This window comes from Podarcis cretensis (assembly GCF_951804945.1).
Source record: "Podarcis cretensis genome assembly, chromosome: 14".
Lineage (NCBI taxonomy): Eukaryota > Metazoa > Chordata > Lepidosauria > Squamata > Lacertidae > Podarcis > Podarcis cretensis.
In genome coordinates, this window is record NC_137183.1 from 35205810 (window position 1) to 35221187 (window position 15378).

The following is a 15378-nucleotide window of genomic DNA, read 5'->3' on the forward strand; positions in this document are numbered from 1 at the left end:
AAACGGGGGGGGGGGGTCACCAACTTGGTCATAGTCAGATAAACTGCATGCGGCCTTCTAAACATATTAATAGTTTCTGCATTTCAGAGTGGAATTGATATACCAACGTTTGTTGCATAAAATGCTGAACACACTGATATGTTTATTCTTTTGCTTTCCACAAATTATCCATCTCTGTGCATTTACTGTATATGTTTCAGTTGGTGATGATGCTTAATTCCTGGAATGTAAATGTCCATATCATATCCCCACTTTCTGTACTGGGTCCAGTTCTGTTTTCCCCTTTGGGTGCAATTCAGCAGCAGCTTGTCCTCTGTCGTGCACCCCTCCCTGCAAAACACAGCAGCCAAATTACTGGCTGGTTCCATTTATATCTCACAACCCCCATTCTGAAACAGCTGCACCAGTTGCCAGTTCATTTCTTGGTGCAATCCAAGGTGCTGGCATTCCTGTTTAAAGCTTTAAATGACTTAGGGCTCAGCTATACGTACAGCTGCAAATATAATGTTTTGTGTGTGTTTAAAGTGCATTATACAAATCTGACACCAGATGGCGATGGTGAGCTCATGGCAAATTCAATATATTTTTCAAAATGCTTTTAGAAAAGCACTTTCACAGTGTTTTTTTTTTTAATATATATATATGTCTAGATTTCACCTTAGGCTCCAAATATCTGAAAGAACACCTCTTTCCCTGCAAACCCTCTTGGGTGTTAAGATTAGCATAGTGCCTCTTATCAGTAGTTACTTTGCCCTCAGAAGTTCAGCAGGTGGCAGCATTATTGGTTGCAGCCCATAAACTGAGAAATCCCCACCCAAGCAAGGTTTGCCTGACACCTCCATTGTATAGCATTCACCATTTGCTAAAGTTGTACCTTATTTACCCTGGCCTTTGACATGTGGGTGCATGATCCCCATTCCCCATTTAAACTGATTTAAGCACTGTGTTTTTGTATTGTTGTGACCCACCCTGGGACCTTATATGGTGACCAGTGGGTAAGAATCAGCAACTATTACCATGGCTCCCATGTTCCTTCTTGGGTCACCAACAGCCCTGAAAATGATGTCCCGCATGAAGTCACAGACAGGTACCGTGATGTTTTTGATGGCACCATCCCTCAGAAATGTTGTCTTCACAGTTCTTCCAACATCCCCAGTAAGGACGTCAGACACCACAGGAATTGCATTTTCTGTTGATTCTGGCACCAAGTATGCTGCTTAAGCAGGGACACGGCACAGGGGAGTAATTAAGATGCCATGAGGCTATCCCATCACTGTCAACAGTACCAGTTATATTTTGGGGAATACCATTGTTCTTGTGTTTGTGTTTTTTTTGCAGGGCAGATATCATGCTCAACACGCTTTACAATAGGCTGAGAATTTGAACAATTGATATAACATTTTAACGTATTGTTTTTTTGTCAATCCAAGACCAGATTGAGTTAAGAGGCCCAACACACCACTTGCTTAAGTATTTTTTTGTTCCTCATAATCATAGGTCTCTGCTTACATATCACAAGATGAACCAGCTTTATAGCAATTTGAATTTGCACTGATGACGCTTCTGGCACTTGGTAGCTGTGCCAGTGGGAAGATGCAGAATGGCCATGAACATTCTTATAGTTCAAGAACAAAGTTGTTCAGCATGCTAGCTTTTCAAATTCTCCAGTCATTTTGCAGTTTCTGCAAATTTAGAATGTGTACTTGTTATGACATCAAAATTATCAATTTATTTAAACTCAGAGCTTTTTTCTTTAAAACAAGTTTGCACCCCCCCTTCATTCTAATGTCACCACAAAATTCATGAATAAAATGTATGCATTAATAGGTAAGTTATCAGGTAAAGTAAAGGTAAAGGTAAAGGTACCCCTGCCCGTACGGGCCAGTCTTGACAGACTCTGGGGTTGTGCGCCCATCTCACTTAAGAGGCCAGGGGCCAGCGCTGTCCGGAGACACTTCCGGGTCACGTGGCCAGCGTGACATCGCTGCTCTGGCCAGAGCCAGAGCCAGAGCCGCACACGGAAACGCCGTTTACCTTCCCGCTGGTAAGCGGTCCCTATTTATCTACTTGCACCCGGAGGTGCTTTCGAACTGCTAGGTTGGCAGGCGCTGGGACCGAGCAGCGGGAGCGCACCCCGCCGCAGGGATTCGAACCGCTGACCTTTCGATCGGCAAGCCCTAGGCGCTGAGGCTTTAACCCACAGCGCCACCTGCGTCCCTAAGTTATCAGGTAAAGTCCAGCAAACAAATATGTAGGTATTATGGTAAAGAGAAATAATTTAGTGATCATTGTGAATTGCATGTGGATGCTAAGAATCCCAGAACATCAGAGAAAACACCAATGAATATTGACTATCAATGCTTTTATATATATATATATTTTAAAATGCCTCCAAAGTAAGGGAACACCTATCAATTTTCAGTCCTTCACAAATCAGCTGGGATGGCCAGTATTTAATATGATAATGGTGACAGATATCAGGGATTGTATACAATTTAGCCCTACTCAGATTAGACCAAATGAAGTTAGTGTATGTGACTTAGGTTAACTCATTTCAATGAGTTTACTCAGAGTACAACTTGGTTGGGTCCAACCCTAGATTTCGGCATGCACTATTACATATATATTGTTAACATATGTCACATTCATCTATTTAGAAATAAGATTACTGCATGAAATTTACAAGGAGTAAGAAGATCTTGGTCTTCAAAACAACAAAGATCCAACATTGTTTTTGCTTATTTGTTATATCAAGGCTCAAGGGCAACCAGCATCCAATGCTCAAGAGGAAAGTAAGATTTGGTGCAAAAAGAGTAGCACAAATTCAATTTTCAGCTTATCTAAAGGTTGGGCTCCTAATGGGTACCTGACTAGAAGTTCCGCTAAAATCAACGAGGTTTATTTCCAGACAAACCTGTTTGGGAATTATGTATCAATCACAGGGGATATAAAGTTCCAAGTTTAATATCCCCTCTGTGGACAGAGCATCTCTTAACTAGCATAACTTTTAACAATGCTATTTTGTTAACATTTATATCAAGCAAGTATGTGGAGTTATTTATAATGAGAAAGTATGCGGGTTTTTGTTTTGCTTTTGCTTATAACAAGCAAACAGTGAAAATATAAAAAGTCATCACAAACAAACAATTGGTGCATTCATGCTAATACTTCCCTGTCTCCCTGAACCCCAAGGCACTTTAATAGAAACTGCAAAGGCAATGCAGAAAATGAAAAACAACTTGCTCAAGCACCTGACACTCTCTCTCTCTCTCTCTCTCTCTCTCTCTCACACACACACACACACACACACACACCTCCCCTCCCACTACACACACACAAAAAAAAAATCACTTTGCATTTTTTTATGGAGCTGGGGTGGAGAGTGGAAGCATATTAAGTTCAGGCAATATAACCGAGCCTTTTGTTATTCTTAATTGCTTGAATTTACAATCTAATTCTGCTGTATAAAAACTAGATTTTAAAAGCTGAGTCAAGTGATTTTTCTTTCTCTAAGTACTTTCACAAAGTAAGTTTCTATACTACTACATAGTAGGCTAGATTAGCTATAGAGAACAATTGCCCCCCCCCCATTTACACAGAAACAATGTCTCTTCCCTAACTATCAAGAAACCTTCCTCATTGAAAGTAAAATTCATGTGCATGAAATTAGTAGTTAATTGGAAAATAAGAGAAGAGTTGTCTGCCCTTTGAAGACAACCAAAATGAAAACAAATAACGCTGTGATGTATCTTCCATTAAACCTAACTGTTAAGTAAATTAAGGATTTATTTAACTCAAACAGAACTGTACCATTTACCAAATTTCCTGTCCCATCACCCCTCCAAATGATAAATGGAGTTTTTAAAAAACCAAAACATAAAACAGTAGCCCTCTGTGTAAGCCCAAAGTCCCCCCCCAAAAAAAAAACACACACCCCAGATCTGTTTCTAGATTGAGAAAGGTATTATAAAACAAGAGACTGGAAGAGAACTTTATCATTTTTTTCACTGAGAAATTCAACTTCTCAGCGGGAAAAAAATGATAAAGTTCTCTTCCAGTCTCTTGTTTTAGAATGCATCGTTAACATGAGTATTAAAACTCCAGCCAATTCAGACTTTCCTTCAAGTTAAATTGGTATGAATTGGCAATTCATAAGCAGGATGTTGAAGCTAGACATGTTCTCACAACATCCATTTCCTTTATTCAAAATGTGATGTTCAAAAATCATGGCCCCAACAAGCCAATTACTTGTCACACAAACATATTTTATGGCAATACATCAATGTATGCTTTAACAAGCATAATTTAGGGCATAAGAATAATGGAAAAAATAGCACAGTATTTTTAAACTGTGAGGTCCTTTGTGTCACTATTGCCGGTGCCGGGGAGGGTCCTTACTATAAATACTGTAAGTTGTCCTTTATTTTATTCTAACCAGCTGATCATTTTTAAGAAAAATCTTCAACCTTAAAACTTCAACCAACACATATGAATGAGAACATGATAATCCACACCAAGAGGAACTAGGAGAACATCAAGACTAGCGCTTCACCTGAATGTCCCTTTCTTTCTTTGGCACCAGATTCCCAGAAGCCCCTGCAAAATAAAGCAAGAGGAAAAGGCAGCTAACCAGATTTGGTGTAGAGTTCCTTGGCTACACCTGCACCTCTTTCATTCCCTTTGCACACATAAAAAAGCCCTGGTTGTCCAACAGAGTTCAAAACAAATCCTCAAGTACCTAAAACCTGCCTCATTATGTGGACTTATCTCCAACTTGTTTGACCAAGCATTGGTCCTAATGCAGCGATACCACACATACCCAGGCTTTAGAGAAATAATTCTGATAATTCTGATCCACCATTCCCTCAAAAGACTAGACCATCTCTCTGCTGCCTAGCTTTCCAGTGCTACATTTTCTGCTGCAGGAGATACATGTTTAATGGACACAGTTTCAGAATATTAACGACAATAACACTGTTCCACAGAAGACTTTTATGTGGGAGTAGACCCCCACTGAGTTGAACTAGACATTTCCTCAAGCAGATACCCTTTAATTCATTCATTTAATTATGAAGAACATTGTCTTCAGAGAAGATAAATTGTAAATTTCAAGGAAATGCTAAAATGAAAAAAAAGCTTCAAGAATGGAAAGTGCCCCCTCTACAATGTGTGTGTGTGTGTGTGTGTGTGTGTGTAAGGAGGGAGGACAAAATAAGAGATGTGATTTTTGAAGCTCATTCAGATTAAATGAATTAGCACCTCCCATAAGCACAATTCATTCAGTGCAAGGTCAGTGACTATAATTCATTGCAACCTTGTGGGTAAGAAGAGCTCGTGGGGAGCAGTATCATTTCCCACCTTCTGTTATATTGGTCAGACAACATATCTGGTCCACCAAGGCAAGAATGGCAAACATCAGGGACATTCTTCTCAAAAGTTAATGGAACCCAGGAGTCCACAACTAGTGTAGCTTATCATTTTACCACCATTGTAAAAGCACCAAAATACTGTTAGTCTGCATTTATTTTGTCATGCTACAAACAGCCAAAATCAAAACCAGGAATTACTATAGCTTTTAGCTTTATTTTATTGTTTTAATTATATTTTTTATTGAGTTTCAGAACAAACAAAAAATATACAGAATAAAGCCATTATTGTATTCAGGACATCTGTCACTCTCCCACCCAGCACCCACTGGCCTTCCCTGAACCAAAGTATATTCATAGGACTTGCTTACAGCAGGAACAGACAGATTAAAGTAAAGGAATTCAATGCATACACCTATCAGGCCTAAAAGAGGCAAGCAAATTTGTATTGGGTGGTTTAGAACGGGTCTATTACCACCTTGCGTATTCACATCTTCAGTAAAGGAGTACCACATCCCCACAAATGGATCTTTCTTTCTTTGACCTTTAAGTACTATCATCTCATAGGTGAGCTTTTAAAATAAAACAACCCTCCAAACCTTTTGGTACCAGTAATCCAAATCAGAAAGTGCAAAGTTATTCCTTACTTTATTTTGCACATACGAAATATTTGCTTCTGTGATGTAATAATGTAAGGTTTTAGGATGACAACACAGGGTAGTATAAAATGAGGTTGTTAGTGAGCATTACAAGTTTATTATTATGAAGACACTTTGACTCACTGAGGAGAACTTTATATATGTTCCCAACTTTCCCATAAGTAAGTCGTTCCACCTTATCCTCACAGTTAGCCCATTGGGTAAGCTAGGCCAAAATACAGTGAATAGGCACAAAGCTGAAGCGTTTGGGCCAACAGTAAACTGAACCCACGTCTCTTCCCCTAGCCTTGCCACCCCATCTCAGCTTTAACTACTTAGCCTTCATTATCAGAATACTGCTTCAACCCTATACACACTTAACAAGGAGTCAATCCCATTGAGTGGAATGGGACTTATTTCAGAACAGACATTCATAGGATTGTGCTGTACCTCACTTTTCCTGAAATAAACTTCTGGGGAAGTGGCAGTCCATGATGAGAGACATTTAATAGTGGTACACTGCATGCCTCAGTCTGGCTAGGATACCCTATATCCATGAATTAAACCAAAACAGAAGACAATTACAATACTGGTTTACTATTATTGCTTACCCTGGCTGTCTATGATACAATTTTATGCCTATCAAATTTCACCTTGGCTTTGATACTGCATAGTGGTAGTGGGGATCAACAAGATTACTGATGGTCTTATTTGCCAAAATAAGTATGCAAGGGGAGGCCATGACCAACCTATAAGATTCTGATCAGTAAATAGTTCACTAGCATAATTCTTATTGATAGAGGTATCAATGACTCAATAGCTGAATAATGTGTTTGGATAAACATGGAACTCTCTACAGGTTTCATTTCAGTACAAAAGCCAACATAGCAGGTAATAACTCCCTGGGCTGACATTTAGGAAATAAAGATCCAGTTGCTCATCCTCAGAAGAATATGTCACTTTTTGGAAAACAAACAAAACAATGCTTAAACAGGAAAAAAAGTGTGACTGTCAAAGAACACATTTTTTTGCAGTAACAAACAGTGCTAAAATGAACAGAAAGGCGTCATGCATGCCAACCCAGCTCAAAGTACTTCATACTTCTCAGCAATTCATTTTAATAATGGGAGGGTTTTCCTCACTCTGTGGGAAATGGCTGCACTACCACAGCTAATTCAAAGCTTATAAAACGCATATAGTGTATTCTTTTTTGCATGGAGATTTTTTTTAAAAAAACAACAACAACAAACCTCTTTTGATAACACACCATGATCTTTCACAATGCTTTGAATGGTAATTTTAAAAGAAAGATGGTCCACTTCACAGAGCAAGAATCATTTAATACATGGCATTGGGGGGAGGATTTGAAACATAGTTTAGACAATTTACGTAATATCAAATTACTGCAGGCATTGAAAATGTCATGATTCTCATTCTTTCTGAAGCGCAAAAAATATATACACAGCACATACTGTATTGGTCAGTACTGGGTGTGTGTGTGTGTGTGTGTGTGTGTGTGTGTGTTTCGGAAAATAGTATTATATATTCACACACATACATTCTATCAAACAAAATAGCATCAAATAGCATGCAGTCAACACCGTATTATTGCATCAAGTAGCATACAGGCAATGGTACATCATCTGTATAAGGTATAAATAGTTCAGGTTAATTATTTTGAATCAGAGTACAGCTGCAATTGATTTCTGCTGCATATCAAACATAAGCATTTAGACCACCAAAATAACAACAAATCATCCAATGGCTGAACTATGAAAATGATTTTCTCCCCCACCCATTTAAAGTAACAAATGTTATTGGTGACAAGTGTCCTTGTGCTGACATGCCTAAGCCTATCACTTTAAAGCCCAGCAATTTAAACTTTTCAAAATGTAGATCTAAGAACCCAATGATCCAACCATATAATTAAAATAATAATAATATGAAGTTGTTTGCATTCAAAGCAGAAGGAGCCACGTATAAAGTGAAAGAAGTACTGTGTCCTATGAATAACTGTTAGTTTCCACACATAGTCCAGTGGAAACAGAAGCCAAGCATCTTCTCTAAGGATAAAGTTCAGGCAAACTTCAGTCAGAACCAGGGAAGGACGCTTTACCCACCCACCCGCTTCTCATTACTTTCTCTAGCACCTGAGTGCATGAACTGAAAGCCGTCCCTTCTTCAGCCACTGAAAATCTGCAAAACACCCGCTCAGCTAAACAGAAGCACACGCGTTTTGGAAAGCTTGCAGCACATGCACATTCTCAATACCTTTTTCCTAATGTGAAGAAGCCCATCGGTACGCTTGCCGATATTGCTTCCGTGTTCCTTTATTCCCCGAGATGTTCTAAAAAAAGAGAAAAGCCTTCCCTCTCACACACAGAATCCCTCTCTAGTCTAATCACATAGCTAAGAAGCCAAACGCAGACACACAAAACATCCTCTGCATTAATGTTTGGCACGCCACTGTAAGGCAGCTACAGAACAACAGCAGCCTAACATGCCCATGTGTGCATCTCCCCCCCCCCCACACGTCCCCATCTCCAAAGACGCACACACCTCCACACCAAGCCACCTCCGCCAGCGTGTTCCATGCCTACACTTTCCAACGTTTGCTAGGGATGCCTTTATGATCTGTGCGCGACCCCCACCCCCCCACCCCCGGGGAGTCTCCTGCTTCCCCTCTTCAAATTGTTTGAGAAATCCTCCTTCCCTCCCTTACCTGAAGGGCATCTCCCACGACTGCAATTAACTGCCAAGATCTCATCGTCGGCTGCAAAGCGCCTCTTCTTTCCTCGCCAGGAGAGCACCGGAGAAGTAAGGGGAACCAGCAAACGGCCCCCACGTGCCAGCAATATCAATGAATACAGACATCTGTCGGGCTCACTGCACGCTTGCTGCCTGCCTGCCTTCTTGCTCTCGCCTCTCCCTCCCTCCCGTTTGCCTTCGCAATGTTCGCATCAGGTGTTTCTAAGATGTACCTCTGCGGCTCCAGGAAAGACTCCAAACAACAAGGAAAAACAAGGGGGGGATAAGGGGGGAATGCACACATAGAAATGAAAGGGTCACCAGAGCGAGGCCCAAACCAAGGTTGCTCTGGCTAATCTTCTCTCCTATGCCCCCTTCACCATGTTTTAAATGTTTGCTAGAATTGTGCATCCCATCATCAGATTGCCCCCCCCCTTCAGCTCTCTCTCTCTCTCTCTCTCTCTCTCTCTCTGTGTGTGTGTGTGTGTGTGTGCCTCCCTCTGCACGTGTCCCTTCCTTGTTCTTCCAAGCATTAAATACCTACCACATGACAGAATAGGGCACCTTGCACAGTCTTCCCTGCCTTGCACTTGACAACCAATTCTAACTCAGGAGCAGTGAAATATCTGGAGGCAGGATGTAAGCACTCCCAATTATTTATGCCATGTCTGCATTACTCACATAGCATTTATGGGACAGCCTGAGTAGCTCCTGTTACACTAACCTGTATCATACATTATATTCTTTATGCAGAGATGTATCTGTATTGAAGCAATATCTCCCCATTACTGAGGTACAGTAAATAAGAAAAGGAGGGGAGAAAAGCACACCTACATTTTGCATGACTCCTCCTCTGTGTGAGTGTAGGTGTCCATGCAAAGCCCATGTGGCATTATTTATTTACTTTGCAGTACAGCATGAAGAATCCAAAGTGCTTGTTCATGTCTGATTTTTTAGCTAAGACTAAGAGCAATACTAACTGAACAGGAGGCAGGCAGGCAGGCAGGCAGGCAGAAAGTTAAAACGGGTTTAATCCAAGAAACTACTTAAATTGTATTATAAGTTTTGTGTGTAGGAATACAATAAATGGCTTCAAAATTGTTTCAGAGTATTTGTGTGCATGCACACGTGCACACACACAGAGAGAGAAGTAAGTCCCATTGAGGATAGCGTGGCTTATATTCCCAGTTAAGTGTCTACAGGATTTCAGGTTTTCACATGCAAACACACATGCACACCATCACTTCATTGTAAAAGTATGTGGGTGTGTTTCCTCCCCAAAAGGTGTGGGGTGAGAAACACAAGGCAGTTTAAAGACAAAGCAGAGGAGAGGACAAACCAGCTCTACTGCAAACTGACAGATCAGGGCATCTTAGGCCAGCATTACAAACAATTATCCATTTATTATCCTGGTTGAAAGTGCGAAAGCAAGGTTTCTAGTTTAGGTGGATGCTTTTTAATAGGGCTCTTCCCCCAAACCTATCTCAGGCAGAGCTAAACAGACACAATAAATTGCAAAACCTAATTTTAATTGCTACAAAACAGCTCTCACTATGACATTTATAGCTCAGTGCATAACATTCCAGTAACAACACAAGTTTGGTGGAGTTTTAGCAAGTGTTCTTAAGACGAAGTGTGTAGCTCTGATCACCTTATTAGTGCAGTTGGTAGCCTTAACAATTTTCATAATGTAATAATCATTTATATTGATGAAGCAGACACACACACACTCTTAGCATTTGTATCTATCAATTAGGAAAATCAGGAGAAGGAAGGGCTTCACACTTACACAGAACAATGGGAAACTAAAGCTTTGTTGGAATATGTAAGGGGTGCTATTTTCAGATTGTTTGTGATAGGGATGACTTTACAATCTCATTATTTAAATGACCATTTATATTGAATGTGAAGCATAAAGAGCACACCAGCATAATCAGTTTGGTTTGTGGGATACCAGTTCCCCATAAAACAGTTAGATGTCTAAAGACTACTGCAGCATTTTAAGACTCATGGTTCATCTTTAATTTTCCACTGCAACATCCGATTGACTTTTATTTCTTTATTTCTTGTATGTATGTATGAGGTAAAGAAGCTACAAATATGGTTGTCAGATAAACAGTGTAAACCATAAATCAGTTTAAGTTTAGTTCAATTAATAACCTTTCATTATATCGTAATGTTATACTTGCTATATACTGTTGTTTTACTATTGCTCTCAGTTTGTTGTAAACCACTGTTGGCTGTATTGAGAGGCACTGATTGATGGATACAGTGGATGTTCAAATTCTAGTGAGATGTTGGGGAAAGCTCTAAGTGTAAAGGCCAGCCAACTGTTCAAATTGGATAAAACATCCTCAGGGAATAAGACTGTCACCAGGATCCTCAAAACTAAGGGGGACCTTAGAGTCTCAGGTGCAAAAAAGGACTTCTGAGAAGGCAGCATTACACACTGAAGTTAGGAAGAATCAACATACAGTGGCTGGGAGGGGGGAGTTCCAGGAGACCAGCGCATAGGACACTCCAATGATGGAACAAGTTGCTTCTGCGAACCTAGTTGCATGTGTTATGTAGAATTAGGAATTGTCATCTATAGCCTCCAGATGTTGTTGGAGTACAATTGTCTTCTCCACTCATTTACCAGCTGGGCGGCTTCCTTGTTGACTCACAGACTAGAAATCTGAGGTACACAATTTCAATGAGAAATGCCATAGCTCAGTGGCAGAACATCTGCTTTCCATGCACTGAGTTGTGTGAGAGCTGAGCTGAAAACAGGCTGCAGGCTGAGAATCAGCTTGATTAGGCTGGATGCAAAGCTTTGAAGATGGAAGAAGCAAGATCTTTCAGGGTGTTACTGCTGTGAGCTCCTCCATCTTAGGCTCAGGGTGTATATATGTGTAAATAAAGCATATATCATAAAGATACCACAGTCTCCACTGTCCCTCATTCAAGGAAACTGAACCCTGGGTAAGTGTTCATAACCCCTGGAATCTTTCACTGCTCAGAGATTGGGGTAGTGTGTAACAATATTATGTTTTTGTGTGGATATGAGATGGCAGCCTCCTTCACTGGAGGTTTTTAAGCAGGGGTTTGATGCCCATCTGGTATAGATAAGATTCCTGCATTGCAGGGGGTTGGACTAGATGACTCTTGGTGTCCCTTCCAAATCTATGATTCTATGGTTGTCATGCACTGGGGGATTTACTACAGCAAATGCACAGATTGGCCAGGCCTAAGACTTCCTTCCTCAAGATACTGTACTGGATGTTAGCAGGGCTTATTCAAAGATGAAATGAGTCCCAAAGCTTTAAACATTCCAAAGAATCATTAGGATGCAGCAGCAGCCTGTTTTGTGGCATGGTAATGAGAAATATTGTGGAATTAACCCTAGTTAACCATGTTGGTGCTTATCAGGTAATAAGACTAATAACATGATTAGGGGAAACAGAGTTGTGTCCGAAGAGGATATAATATTATACAGAAGCAATGGGGTTTTTTTGTTTTTTGTTTTAAAAAACCCACAAATATTAGCATAAGGCCTAAACATGTGGAGGTGTTTCCATAACCAAGAGTGGAAGAGAAAAGTTTACAACTTTGTAATTTTGTTTGGCAGGGGGGTGGCGGCGGGAATGATGCAGGGAGACACAATAGAGGTGTATGCAACTCTGCGGGGTGTGGAGAAAGTGGATAGAGGAGATACAGTGGTACCTCAGGTTAAGAACTTAATTTGTTCTGGAGGTCCATTCTTAATCTGAAACTGTTCTTAACCTGAGGTACCACTTTAGCTAATGGGGCCTCCCGCTGCTGCCGTGCCGCCGGAGCATGATTTCTGTTCTCATCCTGAAGCAAAGTTCTTAACCTGAGATACTATTTCTGGGTTGGCTGAGTCTGTAACCTGAAGCGTCTGTAACCAGAGGCACCACTGCATTCCCCTACCCCTCTCTCTTAATAACAGAACTTGAATCCATTCAATGAAATTGAATGTTGGAAGATTCAGGACAGGCAAAAGTTCATACTGAAGTATGAAATTTAATACCACAAGATGTCATGATGGCCACCAGCATAGATGGCTTCAAAAAGAAGGTTGGATAAATTCATGGAGAGTAAGGCTATCAGTATCCTCAATGCCTATATTCTATCTACACTATGTACAGCAGCATTCCTCTGAATCACAGCTGCTGGGAATCACAGCTGGGAAGTTCACTGCAGCTGCACTCTGGTCCTGCTTACTTGTTTCCTGTTGAGGTATCTGGCTGGCCAATGTGAGAAAAGCATGCTGAACTAGATGTGCTCCTTAGCTGTTACGTTCTTCTGTTCTTAATCCTAGCCTTGTTGCCAGGTGAAGAGTCGTGTGTGTGTGTATCCTTTTTCACAGGAGATGGCATTGATGATGAAGCTAGAGAGCAAGTAAGGCACTGGTACTTCAGTTTGGAGACAGCACTGAAGGGTCAAGGATAAGTCAGGGAGTGGTTCTTCTGAGCTTCTTGAAGACTCAGCGGGAAAAGGTAGTGGTGGGGAAATAGCTAGTTGGTGTTAGGCTTCCTTTTGTCTGCCTTAGGCTCAACTGAGCTAGGAATCTGTTCCACCACACTAAGGAAGGAGCACTGAAATGATACTTCCATTTTAAAACAACACAGCAACCAGAATATCTAAGGGACTGCCCAACAACTGTGCTCTTCAGATATTAAAGGGATTAAATGAGATGTTGGGAATTGGGAGGCAATGTGCGTTGCCTTGAGCTCCTTGGAGAAAAAGGTGGGATATAAATGCAATAAAAAGGTAAAGGTAAAGGTACCCCTGCCCGTACGGGCCAGTCTTGCCAGACTCTGGGGTTGTGCGCCCATCTCACTTAAGAGGCCAGGGGCCAGCGCTGTCCGGAGACACTTCCGGGTCACGTGGCCAGCGTGACATCGCTGCTCTGGCTAGAGCCAGAGCCAGAGCCGCACACGGAAACGCTGTTTACCTTCCCGCTGGTAAGCGGTCCCTATTTATCTACTTGCACCCGGAGGTGCTTTCGAACTGCTAGGTTGGCAGGCGCTGGGACCGAGCAGCGGGAGCGCACCCCGCCGCAGGGATTCGAACCGCTGACCTTTCGATCGGCAAGTCCTAGGTGCTGAGGCTTTAACCCACAGCGCCACCTGCGTCCCTATAAATGCAATACATATAAATAATAAATAAAATCATTTTGATAGGGGCAGATAAAACCAGCTAAGTAAAAATTTTAATAATTTGAGTTGTATTGATTTGAGTTGATTCGCTGACTGCCGCTGTGATGCTTTGAGTTGGTTAGGAATCTTACACATCTGCAGATTGTTTGGACTCATGTGCAGTATCAGAATGCACAGAGTGACCTGTGCATTCCATGCATTAAATGGCTGCCTAAACAGAAAACAGCTTCCCTTTGAGAAAAGGAAATAGGAGCATCAATTAGCAATGCATTTACAGAACAAACACATGGGGGCCCTCTATGCCTGGAGGATTAGGACTGAATGATTCCGGTCTACACTCCGTCTAATGATCCAACAATATGATAGGAGGCAAGCCTATTAAAGTAGATTCTGTTTCAAACGTTATCGTGATTTATGGGAAACATACTCTGGCTTATTCTGAAGCAGATTACAGTTGGCGTGTGTGGGTCTGGGGGAGATGATTGACTTATGACAGAGCAATTCAATCATGCATCGTTTTGTAGAATGGCACTTATGAACTGAGGCAGATCTGTGTTTTGGGAATGCAATATTTTAAAGTGGTACTTTTGTGTGCGTCTGTCATTGTACTGATGTTTTTGTGTTTGTGTGTGTGTGTTTCTGTTGTTTTGCAAAGCACCTTGAAATCATTAGTATAAGGTGGCATATACCGTAACAGTTAAAAATTAATTACCATATTTTTTAGTCTATAACATGCCCCATGTATAAGACACTCCCTATTTTGGGGGACTCCTAATTAAGAAAATGGGGAGGATTGCCCAGAGTTGTTGAGCTTTTTTTTGGAGGGGATTGACATCAGTTTTGCAGCTTTTTTGGGGGGTTGCCTAAAATCACTCACCCATCTGAACAATGCTGACAATAGCAAGTGCTGCCACTGAAAATCGCCTGCTCACAGCAGGAGCCAATCGCCAGTCCACCTCTGCAATATCCGTGTATAAGACGGCCCCAATTTTTTCACATGATTTTTAAATTTAAAAAGCTCGTCTTATACATGGAAAAGTACGGTAAGTAAAATAAACACATAGTCATAAAATAGCTCATGGTCATGCTGTCCAGATTTATGCAGATTGTCAAGAATGACAATCCTTTCTGGTCACATCCACACCATACATGGTTTTCTGCAACAAGATTCCTAGAAACTGTAGTTCATTAAGGGTGCCAGGAACTGTAGAGTAAACTACCATTGCAATAATTTTTTGCAGGTGGAACCAAAGACTCCTGGGACTATAGAGCCTTCTCTGAAATGCTGTAGTTTTCTAGTTTCCTATTTCTCGGAAGATCCCATAACATCCCTATGTAAGAGCCCCATAGAAGATCTGTTTCAACTGGTGGAAAGGATAGAGAGAATTTAGCTCACCTTTATGTTTCAGGCTCAGCCTTAAGTTTCCTGCTTATACATTTGTATCCTGAGCTTCTTCCAAG

The 15378-nt window shown here is 41.1% G+C and overlaps 1 protein-coding gene across 30 annotated transcripts in view; it reads right to left on the minus strand.

Annotated features, from left to right (window-relative positions):
• Window positions 1-15378, minus strand: part of RBFOX1 (RNA binding fox-1 homolog 1) — a 1485186-nt gene that overhangs the window by 769421 nt on the left and 700387 nt on the right. For 4 of the 30 annotated variants that reach the window (XM_079952542.1, XM_079952535.1, XM_079952532.1 and 1 more), the window contains exon 1: window positions 8727-9175. The exons of 20 other annotated variants lie outside the window; for them this stretch is intronic. In XM_079952542.1, coding sequence (XP_079808668.1) covers window positions 8727-8771 — 45 coding nt within the window. In that variant the 5' untranslated portion in view covers window positions 8772-9175. Of the gene's footprint in view, window positions 1-8275; window positions 8483-8563; window positions 8583-8726; window positions 9178-15378 lie in introns of those variants that run through there. 6 more of the 30 variants (XM_079952528.1, XM_079952540.1, XM_079952544.1 and 3 more) reach the window with 5 other exon arrangements.